The 20,048-nt window shown below is 41.7% G+C and overlaps 1 protein-coding gene across 3 annotated transcripts; it reads left to right on the plus strand.

Moving 5' to 3' along the window:
• Positions 1-1,168: 1,168 nt before the first annotated feature.
• CEP15 (centrosomal protein 15) lies at positions 1,169-14,045 on the plus strand. 3 transcript variants are annotated; one of them, XM_074602922.1, is made up of 5 exons: positions 1,169-1,269; positions 2,867-2,946; positions 3,682-3,805; positions 8,574-8,648; positions 11,218-12,401. In XM_074602922.1, exons 2-5 carry the CDS (start codon positions 2,894-2,896, stop codon positions 11,359-11,361), a joined length of 396 nt encoding a protein of 131 aa, XP_074459023.1. In that variant the 5' UTR covers positions 1,169-1,269; positions 2,867-2,893; the 3' UTR covers positions 11,362-12,401. The 3 variants fall into 3 exon arrangements, with proteins under 3 accessions (XP_074459023.1, XP_074459022.1, XP_074459024.1); XM_074602921.1 differs by having other exon boundaries at positions 1,172-1,278; positions 11,218-14,045; XM_074602923.1 differs by lacking the exon at positions 1,169-1,269 and adding an exon at positions 1,578-1,711 and having other exon boundaries at positions 11,218-12,395.
• Positions 14,046-20,048: the final 6,003 nt, after the last annotated feature.

A 20,048-nucleotide genomic window follows, 5' to 3' on the forward strand; every position in this document is an offset into this window, starting at 1 on the left:
GCTCCTCTTTCTCCATATCATTTATTGGGAAGTCTTGCCTTTAAATCACAAGGGGAGAGAGGGGGGAAGATTTTAAGTACTATTTATCTTGACTGCTGCAATATGCAATAAGCAGGGGTAAGTTGACAAGTACGTTAAAGAATTTCTACTTAATTATATGTCATAAAGTGAATTAATGCGAGTTTGTTGCAGAAATATAAAACCAGAGAATGGAAAAAAAAGGGAAAGATAAAGAGCTGAAGAACCACAAGAAAGAACTTCTGATCAGCAGTAAGAAAGGCTTGTGATGAGGCGTCTCAAAACACTATCATCAGAGAATGTTTAGAAAGGAAACAGGCAAGAGAAGCTCTTTCAGAGCAGCTTTTAGAAATCACCCACAGCTGCAAATGTGCGTAAATCTATCAGGCAACAATGAAGAAAAATAAACTTTCAGCTGTATTTGCCTTAGAAGTGCTTGGTTTTGTGGGTTTTTTTTTTGCAAAGGACAACACATTCACCAGAAAGGTGGATGAATTGTGTTTTAAAAATACATTTTGATTAAAGTTTGACTATGAAGGACTAGAGTGAGCCTCAGTAACTCTTTGGCTTTGAGGCCTGGAAGAAATTCTGCTCTCAATTATACAGAGGGCAAGATCCACACCACAGGGTTTGGAAACGCATGTGGAGAATCTGGCTGGCATTCACTGCACGCTTCCCGTGCCAAAAAACGTAATGCTGTTCCTTGTGCGGGAAAGCAACAATTGCCTTCAAACGCAGGTCTACCCCACTAGGCAACGTGATGACCGAGCTGCGAAAGGCGCAAGAGCAGGCAATGCCAACCCTCAGCGTCACTCGGAGCAGGTTCGCTCTTCCTGGGCGTGTTTGGGCCGCAAAGCCCAAAAAGTCTGCCCAAACTATAGCCGTATCTGGCGTGCGTGTGCGCAGGGAACCGGGCCGGTTCCACACTGGAGTTTCACGGCGGCCGCTGCCCGAGGCGCCGCCAACCTCCAGCCCCCGCGCGCCGCCTCAGCGCTAACGGCCACGGCACGAGACCGCCCGCCGGCAACAATTGAGCTCTGCCCCCTCTCGCTCCTCCAATCCCAGGGGCGAAGGCGGATCCCGACGTCGCCTGATCCCGCCTACCGGGGCGCCACGAGGCCAATCAGCGCCTACGGCAAGGCTCCACCTTTCCGGCCGTCTCCATGACAGCGGGGGAGGTGGGGACGGTTAAGGCGTCGTGGAGACCATGGTGGGCAGTTGCCTTCCTTTTCGAAGGCGGCGAGGCTGAAGGTAAACTAGGTCTGTGTATTTATTCATTTTTCTTTCTTGTATTCTCCCCTCTCGGTCCAACAGGATGGTACATTCCGAGGAGCTAGTAGATCTCCCCCTCCCCCCCCCGCTTCCCAATGGTAGGGGCTAAGGGCGGCTCCTGGCTGCCCTTGGCCCGCGCTGCCTGTGGCGGCTCCTTTGCTGTTTTCTCGGGGGCCGCTGACCGGAGGGGAAGGGTCCGGCCCCGCCGACCCCACACGACACCCGAGGGTTCCCCGCAGGGCTCTCGACCAGGCGGGGTCTGAGCCTGGGGCTGCCGGCGGGGCCTGGCCCGCAGCGGTCCGGCCCGGGTTGCCTCACGCCTGTGAAGTGGTCGTCCCACGGTGCTGCGGGCGGGGGGCGCCCGCACCGGCTGCTTGTTTATTTATATTGTTCGTAAGCTAGGCTCCCCTGAAGAAAAGAGGTGCGTGCGATTGCACTCCCCCTGCTTTAGTTTCTCCCGTTGCCAGTAAAGGCCTCGCCTGATGAGTGGGGATCCAGCCTGGTCTCGCAAATGGCACGAGGGAAAGAGCACACAGGGAGTGTGCACGTTATTAAATGAAGGGGAAGCTTTTAGCACTATGCCAGTTGCATAGAAATATTTTTCAGGGTGTGGTGAAATGTGTATCCGTAGCACATGGGCTCTCCCGAAGTTAGGGTACACATGTAAACAACTTGCTTCACATTTGCATGTGGATCTCTTGACAGAGAGGAGGCCTTTCCTAATTTTCTTGTATCTTGATGAGATCTTTTAGTTCTCCCACCTTTCAACATTGTGAACATACAATAGGGTCTTTTATTTTCTTTAATTTTACTTGATGCGACAACAATGCAGTCACCTCTGAGGTGAATAAATAGTAGACTGTAAAACACTTTTAGCCCTATGAAAAGTGCTGGAGGAGCTTGGTTTGCATGCAGTGGGCAGTTGATTTCCTTCTTATCTCAAAAAAAATCAGTAAGGTGTAAACAATTTAAACTGTGTCCTGTCATGTACTGTGTTACACTGCTGAAGAGCTGAGCTCAGGAAGTTTTCACTTAATTTTTCAAGCACTCAAAAATTAAACTGATTTAGTAGCTTAAGTTATTTAGTTTAATCTGTCCGTACTTAAACATAGATTCCTATGAACAGGGCACTGTGTCTGTAAGAGGTAGTTATAAATGATACTTGCACGTATAACTTTGTGTTCAGGGTAACGTGACAAAAGCCAGAAATCACTAATGTAAACAGGAATACACAAATTATGCAAGCACAGTTTCCGTGGGGGATTGTAAACATCTGAAACCTGAGAAAACTTAATGCGAAATCTGGAATGTGAAAGTCAAATTTAGTTCTCTATTAATTATTAGAATACAGTAAGATTTTACTAAAACATGTGAACATTAGTAGCGTGCATGTATTCAAAGCAGAATGTACTAATATCTTGTAGTGAATATTAAAATTTATAAGTTTTGTGTAGATAGCTGATACATAAATATAATGCGTGCAGATTTTTAACACGGAATTATTTAATACTGGAAAGTGTATGTTCATGTATGTCTTTCACAGATGTTAATTTCACTTGGTTTTCCTTTAATACAGTGATAAAACTGGGGCAAGCAACTGGAAATGTCATCCTATTTGGCTCAGGAGGTTCACCTTGCTAGAAGACACGAAGAGATGTAAGTAATTGTTTCAGAGCTGCGGCCTGCCTTGCACCATTTTGCGTTGTGGTCCTGACAGACCTCCCTCACTGCACACAACCATCCTGTGAACGGTGAATCCGAGCTCTGTACAGAGCATGGTGGTATTTCAACAAGGGGTTGGTGTTCCAGGAGGTGGCACTCTTCCTTCATGAACTATTGGAATTAGCATCCTGGATTGGTGTTAAGGGTATTTAGGTTGATGAGAGTTTTGACTTCCAATGGTGGTACTGGTTTAAGTTCTCCATCGTTAACCTCCTGTCACCATGAAATTCCTATTTGAGGAAGGTAATTGGATTCTCTCACTCTGTGCCTCAATTATAGAATTGCTTCTTTGTTGCCCTGTAAACTCAGATTGTAAAGCAAATACAGTAATGATTCAGAAAGATCTGCTTTTCTTGTAACAACTAGTACTTGCCAACGAGCAAGAGTAGTACTGATCGAGTCACCCCAACGCACCCTGCTTTTCCTGTTCTGGGAGAGTCAGTGCTTCTAAGCACCTTAGCATATGAGGATTGCTGGTTGCAACATTATAGCTTCATGCAAGCACAGCAGGTGGTGGCTGCCTGTACCTTTTCCCTCCCCCAGCACACCCACCCTACAGCCGGCTTAATTAGCCCCATAGTTTTGAGAAAACTGGGTAAGGTAAAAAGGTTATTTTCTAGCTCCTGAGCAAAATGTTCTACCCACTTAGCAAAATGTTTTCCTTTGTAGACTGTCTCAGAGATCAGAGCTGCTACAGCAGATGGAGACTTATCTAGGAGACAAAAAGACTAAAAAGACATGGCAAACTCAAGCAGCTGATGCAGCTCGTAAAAGGAATGCAGCACTTTTAAATGTAAGTTTCTGCAACTACCAGGAACCGCATTGAAATGTCATGGTTATGTAGCTTAAAAGGTTTTTTTAAAAAGCGTTTGCTCTATAGTTATCATTTGAATTTTCCTATATACAGTTCCCTCTTCTGGAACTTGACCAAAGCATTAAATGACAAGTCTTTATTATCTGGTGGCATCACTACCTATTTCCCATGCCCTTCTTGTATGAGCCTCGTGGTGGCAGCTGTTACTATCTTTTTTCTTTTTTTTTTTTTTTTTTAAAGTACATGTAGAGATGCAACACATGCTATTCCATGTCTGCCTAAGAGAACTTAGTCTGACAAGACTTACCGCACCTTTACAGTTTGATTCAAGATATAGGGGTATGTTTGGAAATAGGGGCTGACCAGCCTGTGATGCTTTTAGTCCAGGGTAAGAACTATTCTCCCACTGTGGTTGTGGGAAGCTGTGGAAGAAGTTCTCAGTTTAATGTTTTTCTTTAAAGAGGTGTAGAATCTGACTTGCGAGCTTGTTAAAGGAGTGTTTGGTGTTTCTGGCTCTTCCTAGTGATGATGCTGTTAATCACGTTAATAGCTGTTCTACATACATATTGTCGTATTTAGGTAAGATTTACGTTTCCTAAGGTAAATTCAGCAGATGTTTGAGAACGGGCCATTAAAAAGATCTAGGTTTGATGGCGGGGACTAGAATGCCTCTTCTGGAACCTCTAACTTAGACAAGAGTTTGAAGAGATTGCACTTCTCCGCTGACATGAGCACACATTTGAAAAACGTTCGTCGGTTTTTCAGGAAACAGCAGAAACCCATACCTGTCATGCATTTTCTTTAAACTCTTACTTATTAAGGGTCCACATTGCATGTATTGTGTTTACTGAAACAGTAGGTTTTACTTTAGAAAATTACGTGATTAATTTGTGTTACTGAAAATTTTTTTTTTCTTCATGGAGAGCCTGGTTAAGATTTAAAATGTTCGCATTTCGGATGGGTATAATTCTATTGCAGGCCCTCTTTGTATTTAAATGGAAGCTATATTTAGGGAGTGGGAGACAAGGCAGAACAGTTAATCAGGGATGCCTTCTTAACTGTTCTGTGACAAGGAAGATTTTTCAACTTGGACTCCGGTAAACCGATGCATTGTGGGCTGGGGCGATCAAAGTACTCTGTAGTGGATATAGACCAGTATAGGTGCTTCAGAGGAAGGCTGGGGAGAGGTGGATGGTTTCTTTATTTTTTCCGTACTTCATGCTCCATCAATTTAGTAATTTCAGCCATTATGACTCCCATTTTCCATATCCATTTTATAACAGATTTTTAGTTCATAAATGTAGTTTTTTATAAAGTATTTGTATTTTATAAATGCATTCTCAGTTAACATATACAGGCAAACATAATAAATGCAAGGTATATTTCTGCATGCTGAAATCTTGTTGTGTTGGGATTGTTAACAATAGCTCAGACATATACAGAGTGTAAATATTTTTGCAGTTAAACAGATATTTGCCATCTTCTGTCACATCCTCAAAATTGTTCCTTTCAAGTGTCAAAAATGTTGGTGTTTGTACGGAAAAAAAGCAAAAACATATGTATCAAAACAAATTCTGTTGCAGGATAAAGTAGCATAAATCAGTTTAAATCTATTAATTTTATACTAGTTTTAACAGGCATGCACTCCTGCAGATGCTTTCTGATAACAGAAGAAAACAGGGAAAAAAAAAATCTATGCAGAATAATATATGAGAAGCTTGAAAACAAGACTGATTAATGTGCCAGCTTCAGAATATTGTTCCTGATACCAGGCACTGTACATTTCACAGTTACCATGTGGAGAGTTGTTGATTTGGCCTACTCAAAAATACATGGACATGATGAAGTGTTATTTTTTTATTTGCATTTCTGTTTTTCTGCATGTAAGCAAAATCAGTTGTTTTCAGTATGCGATCATAGCAAAAGACATTTTTCTTTCTCTGTGCTAGTTGATATTTATGCACAGGAAAGCATTTCAAAATGAATTTATTTACTAATCAGTAGGAAGCAAGGAACTAAACATATTTTTTTTTAAATAGAAATTTTAACATTATAAGCACTTGTTCAGCATTTTAACATAATCACTGTAGTATTTTCCTTGATGTGTTTAGAGGGAGACTGCAGATTAGGGAAATCCGTATCATTTGGTACTTATATAATGTTGTTATAATAAAAGCAGAAATTAGACTAGTATTTATAGTCTAATTTATGACATTTGTTTGTCGGTAATATTTCTTGTGTTTAGAAATATGTATTACTGTGCAACAGCTTATAACATGAAATAGAAAAGAAAGAATATACTATATAGTTGTTAGTATTGGGAAGGTAATTTAGACCAAATTTGCTTTCTTTCACAGGCCTGTAATTCTAGAATTATTTAAGTGTGATTCTGCCAGACTGAAGTCAATATAAGTGACAGCTGAATTTGGTCCCCTAAAAGTGATGCATGTGTCATGCATTCAATTTTACCTCTGGGGAAGGGTCTTGAATTGTTTTCATTCCAGTCCTTGTGGTTTTAGGGGAAGCGTTGTAAGATGCTCTCTTTTTTCAGTATTGTGACATACTAGATTTGCTGGTTTTTACGAAGAAGTTTACGCTGCTGATGTATTTATTTTTATGTTGATGACAGGGATTTCTTTTTCCTACAAGCTCACCAGTTGTATAGACACACAAGAAGTGCCATCTAATCTTTCAGTAGTTCCAGTTATTTTCTAAAGCATGCTACACCTTCCAGCAAAAATTTCTTTCACTGTCTGTCATTAAATCAGTATTCTGAATGACAATAGACTGCACAACATACAAACTAGAGTGAGCAACGAAAAGACACATCCAATATCTAGGCTATGCCAAAGTGACCTTCTCTACTAAACATATATGCACAACTGCTGTCTCCTTTCTTGCCTGAAAGACACTCATTTCCTATCACCGTAAATATTCCAATGACTTTGCTGAGTATATAAAAAAATAGTGAACTTGATTGGTATTCTTCCTTCCTGTGAAAATTTCTACAGGAATTAGGAAGAAGGAATCAGAAAGGAGGAAAATCCTTTGAAGGAATCTGAAGTGAACATTACTGATTGGTCCTTCTTTTCAGTATGGTGATAACTTCTCCAGACTTGGTCTGAGCCATACTGATATGAGCTTCGTTTGGTGCTATTTGTGGTATATCTGTTCTAAGTACGTGCAACAGTGAAATTCGTTGCTTAGGTTAGTTAAGTCTGTATTGTCCTCTGTTATTTTGACATTGTGACTTCAAATGGCTTTCATCTTTGCCCATATTCCCCCCCTTACGTTTACTGCCTGTTTGTCTTTTCTCACCTGAAAAGCAGCAGCCGCTTGCTACTTCCAAGGGTTTGGATAAATCTGAGACTTAGTTTGCTCTTTCTCAGACATCCTTTAACTTCCTACAAGGGTTTGCACTTTGCTGTAGAAAAGGGAGAACAGTTTTGCTTAGATTTGATTTGTACTTATGTACAAGAGCACACAATCATGCCGTACAAGGAATTAATGAAATAGAATAAGATGAACACTGTAAACTGAATGAACTGAGTGTGTCTGTATCACTAAGTTGAACTTCAGCTAACAGTAAGGCTGATTTTTGCTTTTATTAATCATACTCTACTGAATTTGAGTCATATTTTTTGAACTAAACTTGAGTCGAGCACTGTTTACTTGTTGATGTATTCAGATTGGCTAATATTCAGTACCAGTAATCATGTCTGGTCTCTCTTATGCTCCTCCAGAATCTCACTCTTCTTTTCAGCGGCAGTGGTGGTGAATATTTGGGAAGTCCCTTTGGGGAATTTCCTCTCTCATTTAGTTTTTCTGTTGTACTCTTCACACCCGCTCTCTGCTCCCAACTCTGCCATCTGCTATACTTTCTTTCCCCCTCCACTCTGTTCAGCTTTGGCTTCTTCACACCCCACTCCCACGTCCCTTTCTGTCTCTCTTCATCTGCCCACCACTCAATCTCTTCAATGTTTGGGTATGGAACTAAGCCCACAGGAACGGGTCAGAACTTTAAAGGGGGAAGGCGGTTAGTTTGGGGGGATGTTTTGATTTGTTTGTTAATGTTGTTTTTTGGTTGTTTCTTTTTTTAAAAATGTATTTAGGCTTTTGTGAATCCAGCACACATCCACTGGACAAGCTGAAACCCAAATACTGATTTTTTTGTAAAAAAGCTATGTGAGGTGCATTGTCATCCAAGTTTGTCTGGTGAACAGCTTGCTGCAGCTCTACATTTTTGTGCACATGTTATGCATGCATATTAGCAAGTCATCTTTGTCTTGAGGAGTAAAGATCTTGCACATAATTTGCCTAGTTACTTTACAGTTACAGTAGCTAGAACACATACTTCAGTCTTCATGCAGCACAGAGAAAACCATTCTGTTCCCCCGCCATTTTTTTGAGTTTTAGAGAACAGAGTTTAACTGTAATATATCCTAGTGTCCAGAAAAAATAATGGTGTTTTGCAGCAACAAATGTGCAGCAACTTACGTGGTTGTGAAATTTATTCTTGTATCAAAAAGGTACAGCAAACATATTTAGAAACTGTAAGATGTTAGTCTTACTAGTACAAGTTGGATTTCAGACTGACTAAACAGAAAGATGTGAACTTCAGCGTTACTTGAATGCTGTTTAGCTGTAATGAGTTCATTTAATTAAATGTCTTCATGTGAGTGTGCATTTTCCCTTTAATATTGCCAGTGTTTGTTTGTTTTTAAAATGTGCTTTGCCTGTGTTTTAGGATATAGAAGCAGCAGAAAAAAAGCTGCAAGAAAGAGTGTATTTATTTCCACATCCCGATACTGTTAAGTTAGAAGTAAGTCCTAGAATTCTGTCTTTTCATTTGCTGTTTACCAAATATTTTGCTTTTTTTCCCCCTGAAGCATGTTCTTAAAGTGAAAATAATTGATTTTAAAATCCAGTGACTGGTATAGCCAAAGGCCTGTGTACCGTGTAGCAAGCTGAACCTAAATTCTGGGGCAAGGTCCCTAGATTCTGGAGCATACTGGTGGAAATATTTAGCATCTTTCAGACCTATACAAACTTCTGTTTAAAAATGAAGTCAAATATAAAAATGAATATTATGAATATCAGAAGATTACTGTGTTTATGTCAGATCTAGTTAATTTGTTTTATATGGTCATCCCGTTTTCAGTTTGCCACAGACTGTCATTTTTACATTTCAGGGTCAACAGTCTATCAGCATGAACAGAGAAATTTTTACTTCTCAGGGTTATTTTATGGTTGTCTGGGAACTTACGAAAAGTACTACTACAGTAGGAACGCTTGATTTTTGCTGAAGTGATGAATGAATGATGAGGACAGAAACAGTCCTGGGAGCAGGAATTGGAGCACAGCTCTTCCTGCTGCAAACTAAACAACCACAGGGCCACTACGTCAGATTCCCACTTGTGTTTCTTGCACCAGTGGTTTGTGTATTCTTCGTTGTATGGTGGCTTAGTTTCCACAGGCATAGTAACACGGAGTGTCCCACACTAGTTTGTGTGCTAGGACACTGTCAAAGGAGGGGAAAGGTATAGATTTTAGTGCTGTCAGCTTGTGAAGAGAGGTGTATTTTACATGAGTTTCACACCTGCTGGGCAAGTGTTGTAATGCTTAGGCTATTACTTAAATGAGAGGCATCACTTCTTGTTCTGGTTACTGTTTAAAGTTTTTGTCTGTCCTTGCATTTTTTAAATAGCCTACTCCTATCACTGTGACAGGATGCACGCTGAGTATGCCCATTCAATGATTTTTTTAAAAATATTTTTTTTAGAGATTTTTAGGCAAAAGTCTACATTTTTTCCTAGATACTTATACATCTTGAATGATGCTAAGAAAGATGCCAAGCTACTAATATTGAACCTATTCTGACTGTATTCAGAAGTAGTTTTAGACTCCTCGAGGATTTTCAAGGCACCTCTAGAGCTGTTTGGGTCAGTTTTGGACTGCTTCTCCCTCTGTCCTATGTTAGGTGTTCGGCCATTTGTGGCACACAGACCAAACTCCACACAAATTGGAGAATGCAGAGCAATTGCTTATGGCTGCAGAGATGTCTACACTCTGCAGCAGCGGTTGAATTTTAGAGAGAACAGAGATACTATTTGAAGGAGAAGATCCTATTTCAGCCTTTTTTAAACTTCTAGAGAAGAGTACTATAAATAGTGGAAAAAGAAAACTTTCTTTCGTGGTACAAAATTCTTGTACGTGCTTTGTTCCAAAACACTTCTGAGCATATTTCGCTCAGCCATATATGTGTCTGTATTAATATACTTTGAAAGTTATGGCTATAATGGATCCCCAGCTTGCTAAGTCGAGTAGTTTTGTGTGACAGCACATATGCTTGTCAGAAAAGATTCTTTGAGTAAATCTGTTGAAGAAAATATTTTTGTAAATCTGCAAGAGCCATAGTTATATCTGAGTTATATGTAAAGATCAAAATGATTAGCCAGGAATCTAATACTCTGCAGGGAGATGTTCAGTTTTGTGGTACACTGCTTCTACATTATATACTTAAACAAGTAAAGAAAAAAAGGCTCAATACATATGTACCATAAATGTTTTCTATAAAATCACTTTTTTCTGAATGGATGTCAATGTCTAAAAATACTTACATTGGTAGATGGATTAAAGTGTTGGCTTTAATACAGCTCTTTGATCACCTTATTTTCTGGAAAAAGATGATACGTGGCACTTAAAATTTTCTTCAAAATCCTACAAACAACAAAGTTGTCCTTAGGACACCAACACAAAAATGATGAACGGTATGTCTTTTCCACAGATAAAAACATTAAATTTATTACTCAGAGACACAGGGTAACGCAGAGAAGGGATTAGATAATCCACAGTCGTTTTCCTAGACCACAGGATAATTATACAGATTTTTTTTTTTTTTTTTTACAATTTGTGATTCAAATACCGGAACAGATTACTTCATCAGTGATTTATCACGTCTAAAATTTTACTCAAATATTTTGAACTACTTTACTGCAAACTTTCATAGGACAACCAATTTGCATAACACTTTTCATTTATAACATTAAACAGTTTTTTCCACTTCAAAATTAAATTCCAGTAACATATGTACTTAAAAATAAAAGCTGCTTTTGGAAAAGTTTATTATCATGGAAAATATTTTATTAAAACTGCTGTGAGCGTCTAAACTAATCTATTGCTTACCACAAGAGGGCACATTCAGTCACTTCACAGTTGATGCTGCAGAATGAAATCTTTCCAAGCTGGTATTTTGTATCATACAAGAGATTTGAAATTTCATGCTTCACTCGTAAGGCGAGATTTAATAATGCATTGTATATCTATATTGTTTTTAAACAGGCTGATACAGATTTTGAAATTAAGTTTATTTTTTCTTATATCTTTCTCAGACTCTCTATTGGGCATCAATAAAAGAATCTCTTCCCAAGTGGGAACAGTTTCTTTTAGGAAGAGCAGAAGTTCCTATTGGTTTTACGAAAATGAAAACTACAAAACTGAACATAAGCTACCCTGAAGAAGATTCACAAAAATAAACGTTCTAGTTTCATTTTGTTTTGTAATTTGTAGTTTAAGCAGACGAGATCATCCAGATCAGGCAACGGAATACCATGCCATTAAATTGTAATGTAAATCATTTAAATGAAAATGAACTATATTGGATAATTTGTTTCCATTGTCGCATTGTGTACAATTCTTTATTCTGTATTAGAGAAGCAACGCTCAAAGGGGCTTTTAGGATCAAAAGTGAGAAACACTGGTGTATAGAAACCCACCAAGGCAATTGCATTTTCAGTATGAGAAGAGTTTTAGGTTATTTTTAATCCTCCGCTTCTACATATAAGCACGATAAGTAAAGACAGATTCATGCATTATCTTTCTTCACCGCCGTCATCTGTGCTATATGTCTCTGTGGATGAGGGAAAAAGGAAGAATTTACTGGAAAGGCAGGTTGTTCACATCAGAGTAGTCTTGGCTTAGCAACAGGAACCTGTGTAAAAACCTTCATGAGAGCAGTTGTAGAAGGAACACTTTGAGTTTCTGCATCATTTTCCCTGACTTTTGTCATTGCCCCTTTCATTGCTTCTACACCTCACCCCAGTAACCACTGCTGCTTTTCCCAGCCTCCTGCTGCCTACTTTGTATTTCCTGTCTAATGGGTGGATAAAGACAAGAAAAACTAAACAAATCTCTAGGGTTTTTTACTACTTCTAGTCTGCTCTTAGTGCTATTTTCTTTACATAGACATAATCTAAAAGTGAGAACTTTTGCTTAGGCACAAAAAGTTTGAAAGAAGCAAACTGAAAGGTAGCTGGCAGCAGCTGTCCAAGAACCAAGCATATATAGAAGTTGAGGAGATAGTATTTTCATTTTGAGCCATTGAACAGCTCTTCTGCTTCTTCCTACAGAGGTGCAGTATCAGTGAGTTTTGACTGTACAGTGGGCTAACTCCGTATGAAAATTTCATTGCTCTGGTGCAGTGCTTTTTAAAGTATCAGTTCAGTGGAAGATCATTCCAGGTGTGTGACTTGGCCTGCAGAAATTTAATCCTTCCTAAGCAAAGGAAACCTAGGGGAAAAAAAAAACCTTTTTTTTTTTTTTTTTTTTTTAGAATAAGAACCTGGACTTGAGTCAATATATTGTTAAAATTTGATCTCATATACAACAACAAACTTCCACCTCCAGCCTGGAAGTAGGAGGAAAAAAAATTACCTCTGTCAGTGTTTGAGGATATGAAATGTAATTATTACAAATTTTTCTAGTGAACTGGTCTATGCGTCTCCGTGCTACATAGAGATATAATTTTTTTATAGAGAGATATAATGTTTTAATGACTTTTATTGAAACTGGGGTACTTTTTAGCAACACTTCTCATAAGCGTCCTGACAGCTTTGGATCAGTGCACTAAAAGCTTGAGTTCATTAAGTTAATTAGACAGAGTTAAGTTATTCACTGATTAGCTGTTCATGGGGAGTTAGAGAACTAAGTTCTACCTGAAAACTATAGGAAGTTTGGGTAGTCTTTAAGTACCAAAATCTGCAGACCCTGTTCTCCCTGAAATTAGGCACTCAGTTTTGTCTGAATTTAAATTAGCTGAAGAATCGCTGATGCAATAAAATCAAAACTTCAGCTGTGATATAAAATTGTTGTATGTTTTCAACGGGAATACTAAGAGTTCATTTAAAACTTTTTCTATTGAAGTGTCCATTAAACTGATAAGTTTTTACAGAAACTACCATCTTAGAAATATCCTGTTGAGTGGGTGTTGGTGTTTGTAACAATAACGTTGTTTTCATAATATGTGATGGCAGATTAGCACGCTTCTCTGCAGTGTTGTTAACAGTTGTAATTAAGGAATAAACAGTAAAGGGTGTCAGTCCGATGACAATTTCATCTATAGTGTCACAATACAAAATGTCACAAAATATTAGAACTGTTATATAACTACAAAAATATCAAATTAGGCTTTCATCTTACAAGCAGAGAGTTTAAAAAAAAAACCTGGCATAGAGACCATTGCAATTTTATACCTACTCAGTGTTCTGTCACAAAGACAACTTGGTAATATTTTCTTCTGTAAAATCACAATGTGGTTCTCAATCTGATTTAGCGGGAATGTGTATGGATCTTAGAATTGTAGAGCTCACATTTAAAAAGCAAATAATTGGACCCAGTTGAGCAGACAAGAAGGAAAAAGCTATTACGCACCATACCAAAAATGAAGGGATGGGTGAGCAGTTAGTTGCTAACAAAGACTAGGATTCATCCTGGTGTTTGCATCCAAAGTGAAATCACTTAAACTGAAATCTGGGCCCCTAAATACTTTATACGTGTGCATAATCTGGGTCTTTATCTCTTTGGACTCCGCCTAAACACTGGGACACAATGCAGATGCTCACTATCTCCTTGCCCCCTTTGATTTCCCATGGAACAAAAGCTGAGCGTGTGGACTATGAGGGCATGGTAGCTGGACGAGTGGGGATTTGGGAGCGTGCTGTGAAAGGCACCTGCAAGCAGTGTTAGTGTCATTTCTGTGCTACCGTTAACTGCTCGGATACTGTGTTTCTGATTATTTTGCTAGTATAGTTGTGCAAAGAAATTAAGATTGAAATTAAATTATCTTCTTTTCGAAGAAGGAATTTTTTGTTTTTCTTCCTGCAGCGTAGCTTTAGGAGCAATAGGGTAGCTAATGCATGGAAAATTATATAGGAATATATCCAGAAAAGGAAAAAATGAAGAGAAACATTTAAAGCAGGAATGTGTATAGGTGAGTGCTCTCAGAGACAAGAGCCGTCTTGTTAGCCTGTGGTCTGATATAAATAAATGCAATTACATACGACTGTGAAACAGCACAGCAGTAGGGGCAGGGAAGCACACAGCAGGGCTATTAAGGTACAGGAGCAAGTGTTTCCTGGTTTGGCACAGACCTCGGGACGAGCAGTGGCAGGGAACATGATTATATGGTATCTCTTGTTAGATTTGTTGAGTGCACAGTTTCTACTATGGCTGAGCTAGTTTGTCACTTGCATTTCTATGGCTACAAATTTGAGAAAGCAAATGTTAGTTAAGCTTAAGTGTTTAAAAACCAAAGGGTTTTTTGTGTTTTTTTTTTAATCCCAAAACCTGATTGATACCAATAGGGTTTAATGTCGGCTTTAAATGAAATCTTGAATGGATATTCTTTAAGTCAAGGCTATTACTTCAAACATATTGATTCTATGTAGTTATCCCCCATCTCATCCCAAGCTTTTCTATGTGTATAATATATATATCATGTGTATATATATATATCTATCTTACGTTATTTCCTTCCCATCTTGGGTAAATGTTTTGTTTCTCCTCAGAACATAATCTGCTACTCTGCATTCTTGACTTGCTGCTCTCCCTTTTGTGCTAAAATACCTGTATGTGTAAACTGCAGTGGTCCTAAGAGCCTGTTGCTGCTGCTGCTTTTCTGGTGGGTAGGGGAAAGCAATTAAGAGGAGCAGTAAGGAAAACCAAAGGTTTTGCCTCTTTGTAAATTAATCTTTGAGTGTCTTACACGAAGAAATAATTAATCATTCTTTTTTAGGTTTATGCACAGATGAGTAACCACAGTACTAACCCAGGAGCACAGCCTGTTCACCCATCTTGTCACCTCTACCATCACATTCCCGAGCTTTTTACTTTCTCAGTTATTCTGGCTGTGGGGGCAGTAGCAGAAGGCATGTTAGTTTTCCCTAGGATAAGAAATTTCTTACTCTGCAGAATCTTTCTCAAGCCTATTAATTTCATTTGAGAGTACATATGAAATAATAAGAGGGTTTAGATGTGTGATATTTGACACTTGCTATGGTATCCTCTTGATTGTATTTATTCAGGGTCATGTTTTCATAGAAGTTGGGAGCTATATTTTAGGCTGAGCTCATAGTTCTTCATTCCTGTCTTTTTCATTTACATAGAGCAGGTCATGGATGTAGATGCTCAGCTGGAGCTTGTTGGTACTGAAAAATAGGAAAACCAAATTTGAAATGGAATGTACTTTTAGAGGTTACATTTGAAAGAAAACATTATTTACTCCATAATGGTAATTTTCATAATATTTTAATAGTTGTGTTCAGATACAACTTGACCTTAAATATCACCCCAAATGCAAGCTGTTTTAACATATTTGTAATGCTAAGGTCTTCATTACTGTAATATTCTGTTTGCTCAAGGATTATAATCCATGGATATACTGTGTTACAGTTGAATAAAGCTTTGATCCTTTAGCCACTGCCTCTTGAATTTTAGTGTTTTGCACATACGAGTTGGATGTAAATTGGTGCCTGCCATAGCCAAGTGTGTGGACAATGATTATGCTAGTGGTAAATACTTTTCTTAGATATGGTGTTTATTTTCCTCAGTTTTCCTCTGACACTGATCTGAAATATTAACCTGCTGCGTGAAGATTAGAATCTCAGAAGTTTACTGCTGAAAATTCCAAATGTAATGAATCCCAGATCGATTATTTGCACTCTTCCTATTGTTTCACAATAGCTGTGTGCTAAATTACTTCAGCTATGTGATTACTAGCAAGATATGGATAGAGATACTTAAACCTTTGCGAAGGAAACAGGTGGAAAAAAAGAACGGTTCTTTAGTGCATCCTCCTGCTGTGTGAAGCTCTTTGTCTTTGCCGTAAATAGAGTGATTTAATTTGGGAATTTGCTGCTCCTTTTAAACACAGCTGAAACAGCTCTTGAAAATGCCCTAAATTGTACCCGCTGTGTGTGTAGTCTTCCAGTTGTATCTTTTTCATTTGAGTTACTTTGCATACGTTTTTAAGGCATACAGATAGGAAGTCTGCTCGCTTCTTCTCTTAAGTTTTATCGCTAGTGATGATGATCTTAAAAATAAATGTGTGGTGTTCTTTCTCCCTACTCTCAGTCGTATCACCTACCAGAAAGCCCTAATAGGCAACAAAATAGTGTGAGACGGTATTTACATCACACTTTTGAAACAGATTCAAGCAGAGCCAGCTGCCGTAAGATTATTTTACAAATATATCGCAAATTAATAAAAGGAAAATTTTGCCGTCCTCTAAGTAAATTACAGTCTCCTTGACTAATTACATAGCTTGAAGCCGCAGCAAATTAGTACCTGCCTCACAGCGGTGTTGGGGAAACGTAATTTTGCTTTCCAGACTTGCATTTCTTTACCCATTTAGTTTGTATGTGTTCCCAGTAGCTCCATTCACGGTGCTCTAACTGTTGCTCAATAAAAGCTTCCGGAGGATAATTTGCTTAAGCGCCCCACACGCCTGCAGCTTTGTTAAGCGCGATCGTACCTGCGCTTCCCCGGCAGCGCCGGGGCTCTGCCCGAGGGGTAGGGCTGCTCCAGGCTGGGGGAAGCCTCAGCCGAGCGGCTGTGTGGAAGGGAGAAAGGATGGGGGAAGAAAAAAAACCCAGCATTTCTCTGTCGCTTCCCAGTGCGAAACGAGATCGCTCCGGCCGCGGGGAAGGGCTGGGTGGGAGGACAGGCGGGCGGCCGTTTCGGGGGCGGTGGGGCTGCTGAGAAAGTGAACGAGAAGCACCTTGCGTGTGTCCGCCGAGGTTCCCAGGGAAGCTCTGGGCAGCGGGTTTGATTCCTTGGAAATGTTCGTAATAATAACCGTAACGGTGGAAAACATGTCCGTAAATGCATAGGGGAAAGGTTGGTATATGTGAACGAAACTGCCGCATTCCCCCGTCATCTGTGAACGGTGTTTAGAGTGAGCTTAAACAAATGCAGACGCTTTTACACTATTTCTCGGACGTTTCTTTTTATTAAGTTTCCGGGTATACTTGGCTTTTTCCTCTATAATCAGCTTTCTTTTGCTGGATTCATTCAATGATGCGATAATCCAATGTTGGTAATATCTCAATTCATTAACATAATGAATCAGAAGGAAGAGGCTGATTATAAATCAGAAAGCTTCTATTTATGTGAAATATCTTGGCAACTGGCAGCAGGGAGGAAGACAGTAGAAGGAGTATCAGACAGTTAGCGGGACTTTGGGAACGCGATTGCGGGCGGTCTCAGGTGCTCTCTGTGCTTTTGAAACGCCTGCGCCCTTCAAAGGACAATCGCGCCCATTGCAGCGGCGGTGATTTGGGGAAATATTTGGCTCCCGGTGGCCTCGGTCTTCCAAGTGTTTCAAAGCGCCCATCCCCGTTGGATTTAGGGGAGGGTTTTGGTCCCGGCCGGGGCTGCCAGGGCAGACCCCGCTTACCACCGCTGGGGCCTGGTTTGTTTGTACCGCCCGCGGGCTGGGGTGGCCCGGAGGGGGCCAGGGGTGCTCCGAGAGGCTCGGCGAGGAGCCGGGAGAGGCGAAGTCGCGGTGCTGCCCTACACCGCGGCGCTGCGGGTCCGGCGAGGTGCCCGGTCCCTGCCCCGTCGGCTGGAAGTATTTCTGCCCCCGGACCAGATCGCTTTTAAAGTTACTCATCAGCCTGCGTCTTCTGTAAAGGCAGCAGACGGCAAAGATGAAAATACTTGTAGAAAAAGTCAAGTTTTGCGTTGTTTCGGGTTTATAAACTCTGAGACAACGCCTTTTTTCTGCGCTCCGTGTTTGACAGCGTTTTGTCCCCATCCCCGCTGGGGACAACAAGGCTTTTCCATGACAAAACACGCTCTTACCGGAATCACTTTAAAGCAGATTTTAACGGATTTTAAGAGAACCAGTGACTTTCGGCAGCCACGCTGAAAACTCTCAGCCGAGGGACAGGAGGGAACAAAGGGAAGCCGCGGATCTCGGTGCTACGGGGGCTCCCTGTAATCTACCTGACAAGGAAAAGTCACCTGCTCCAAAACAGAGAGCAGGGAAGTCCAAATACCTCCCCTGCCTTTTTTTTTTTTTTTTTAAATTGAGGACACGTGTTGGGCTCACCTTTCCGTGATTCAATCAATAAAGCAATTGCAAGAGATAAATGTGATAAATACGAATAACGTGAGCCTGCAGCTTTGGCTGAGTTAGTGGTGAGAGTGGGCCAGGAGTGGGATTAAGAAGGTGGGGAAGGGTCACCTGGAGAGTCAGGGAGAATGGTAGAGGTGAGCTTATAAGAGCTTTTTCTTCTCTTTTTGTGTCTTTATGAAAGACCCTGTGGCTGTGTCAGGTGCTGGTCAGTGGGAGGGCAGGACCTGCAGCACTGGGGCTGCCCTGGAGTGTGGCAGGACTGGTGGCTCAGGAGAAAGTGGGGAGGGTGGGAGCAAGAGGAAGGGCAGGAAGACAAATGGTGTGGGGTGAAGCCATCTATGGCGTGAGATCTGCCTGCAGGAGCCCTCAGGAGAGGAAGGACATGGGGTGACTGCATCCCAGCCTGGGGCTGGGTGCCCATCCCTGCTGCTGTGGCATGCCGCTCACCCCCTCTGCTTGCCCAGCCTCAGTCCTACCTGCCCCCTTGCTGTCCTGCCTGCACGTGGCTGCTCCTGGGGTCAAACCCAGATGGTAGTCCTCACCGAGGCCGCTGTCAGTGCTGGCTGAAGGGCGATGCCTGTGTTGGGGCCTGCAGTGCTGCCTTCCCCTCCGGTTCCTTTCTCTCTCTGTGGAGCTCGGGCATGGGTGGCAGTGCAGCCCCTGGCTCTCTGAGGGGTGTCCGGGGTCCAAATCTGAAAGGGTAGAGCAGGCCTGCAGAGAGAGGCGTTAGGGAGGGGATACAGACCATGCCGTCGAGGGCTGGGCGAAAGCCCGAAGGATAGCAATGCCCCGACCCTGGGAGGCTCCATGGGGGGGACCCTCATGTATGACACACGGCAGCATGTTGGCACGCTCGAGGCCTGGTGGGATCGCTTTGAAATAATGCAAATAGTCTTGTAAAATGGCTTAAAGCAGGAGAAGGACAAGTCCTTGTGGGCATCTGGGCATCCGCGGGGACCCGGCTGGTTGGGAAAGGCATGTGTCAATTTAGCCGTAGTGTTGACTTAAGCGAAAGTGCTAAGCCATTCCTAAACCTAAGTCAATACAGACTTAAGCCAAAATTGTTATTAACGAGCTCTAATCTGATTTAAGAGCCTCCGAGCGACCCATGTCTACACGAGGGGAGAGGAGGCACGTTGCCTTGCCTTGCGCTGCACTGCGCAGTGTCTGGTCTCCGGGGGGGACCGTAGCCCTGAGCAGCGGGAGGGGGTCGGCGCAGGTGGGCGAGGACAACCCCGGGGAGGGTGAAAGTGTGTTTTGAAGTGGCGTTGCCTCCTGGTCCGCAGGAGGCATGTGATTTGGGATGGCCCATAACCTCTCTCTGCGGGATGTAACCTCTTAAAACTGTACCCTGCTCGGCTGGCCAGGGGTCCCCTTTCTCGGGGGGCGGTGTGGGGCGAGGTCAGGCTGTGCAAACGCCTCCGGGCCGGGGGTGGCTGCAGCGGGGCTGCCGTGCCCTCTCGGCCGGGCCTGGCCCGGGGCTGGTGCCGAGGTCCGGCAGCTCTGCTCACTCGGGAGAGGGACATGCCAGTGCATTTTTTTTTTTTCACCGTCCCAATGGGGCAGTTGAGCCCTCCACTCCACCCCCCAGTGGGGGCCTTTCTTTTCTTCCCCACCAGCTTTGAGCAGCCCTGTTTCAGATTGGCCTTTTTATGTTTGATATAAAGAATAGTTGTTGGCCAATTCCATCTTTTCATCGCTGCTCTCCAGGCCCGGGTCCAAGCGGCTTGTCAGATGCTCATTAACTCCCCCTTTGGCTCTTTCCAGTGTGTCTCCTAAGCTCATTGTGCCAAGAACTAGCGCTTC

Source organism: Larus michahellis, chromosome 10 (assembly GCF_964199755.1).
Source record: "Larus michahellis chromosome 10, bLarMic1.1, whole genome shotgun sequence".
Taxonomy (NCBI): domain Eukaryota; kingdom Metazoa; phylum Chordata; class Aves; order Charadriiformes; family Laridae; genus Larus; species Larus michahellis.

Bases quoted from the DNA above. Each gene is read 5' to 3' on its own strand.
- CEP15 (XM_074602922.1), top strand. From the start codon at position 2,894: ATGTCATCCTATTTGGCTCAGGAGGTTCACCTTGCTAGAAGACACGAA. The intron at 3,806-8,573 runs GTAAGTTTCTGC...CCTGTGTTTTAG, and splicing joins GGAATGCAGCACTTTTAAAT to GATATAGAAGCAGCAGAAAA. The intron at 8,649-11,217 runs GTAAGTCCTAGA...TATCTTTCTCAG, and splicing joins CCGATACTGTTAAGTTAGAA to ACTCTCTATTGGGCATCAAT.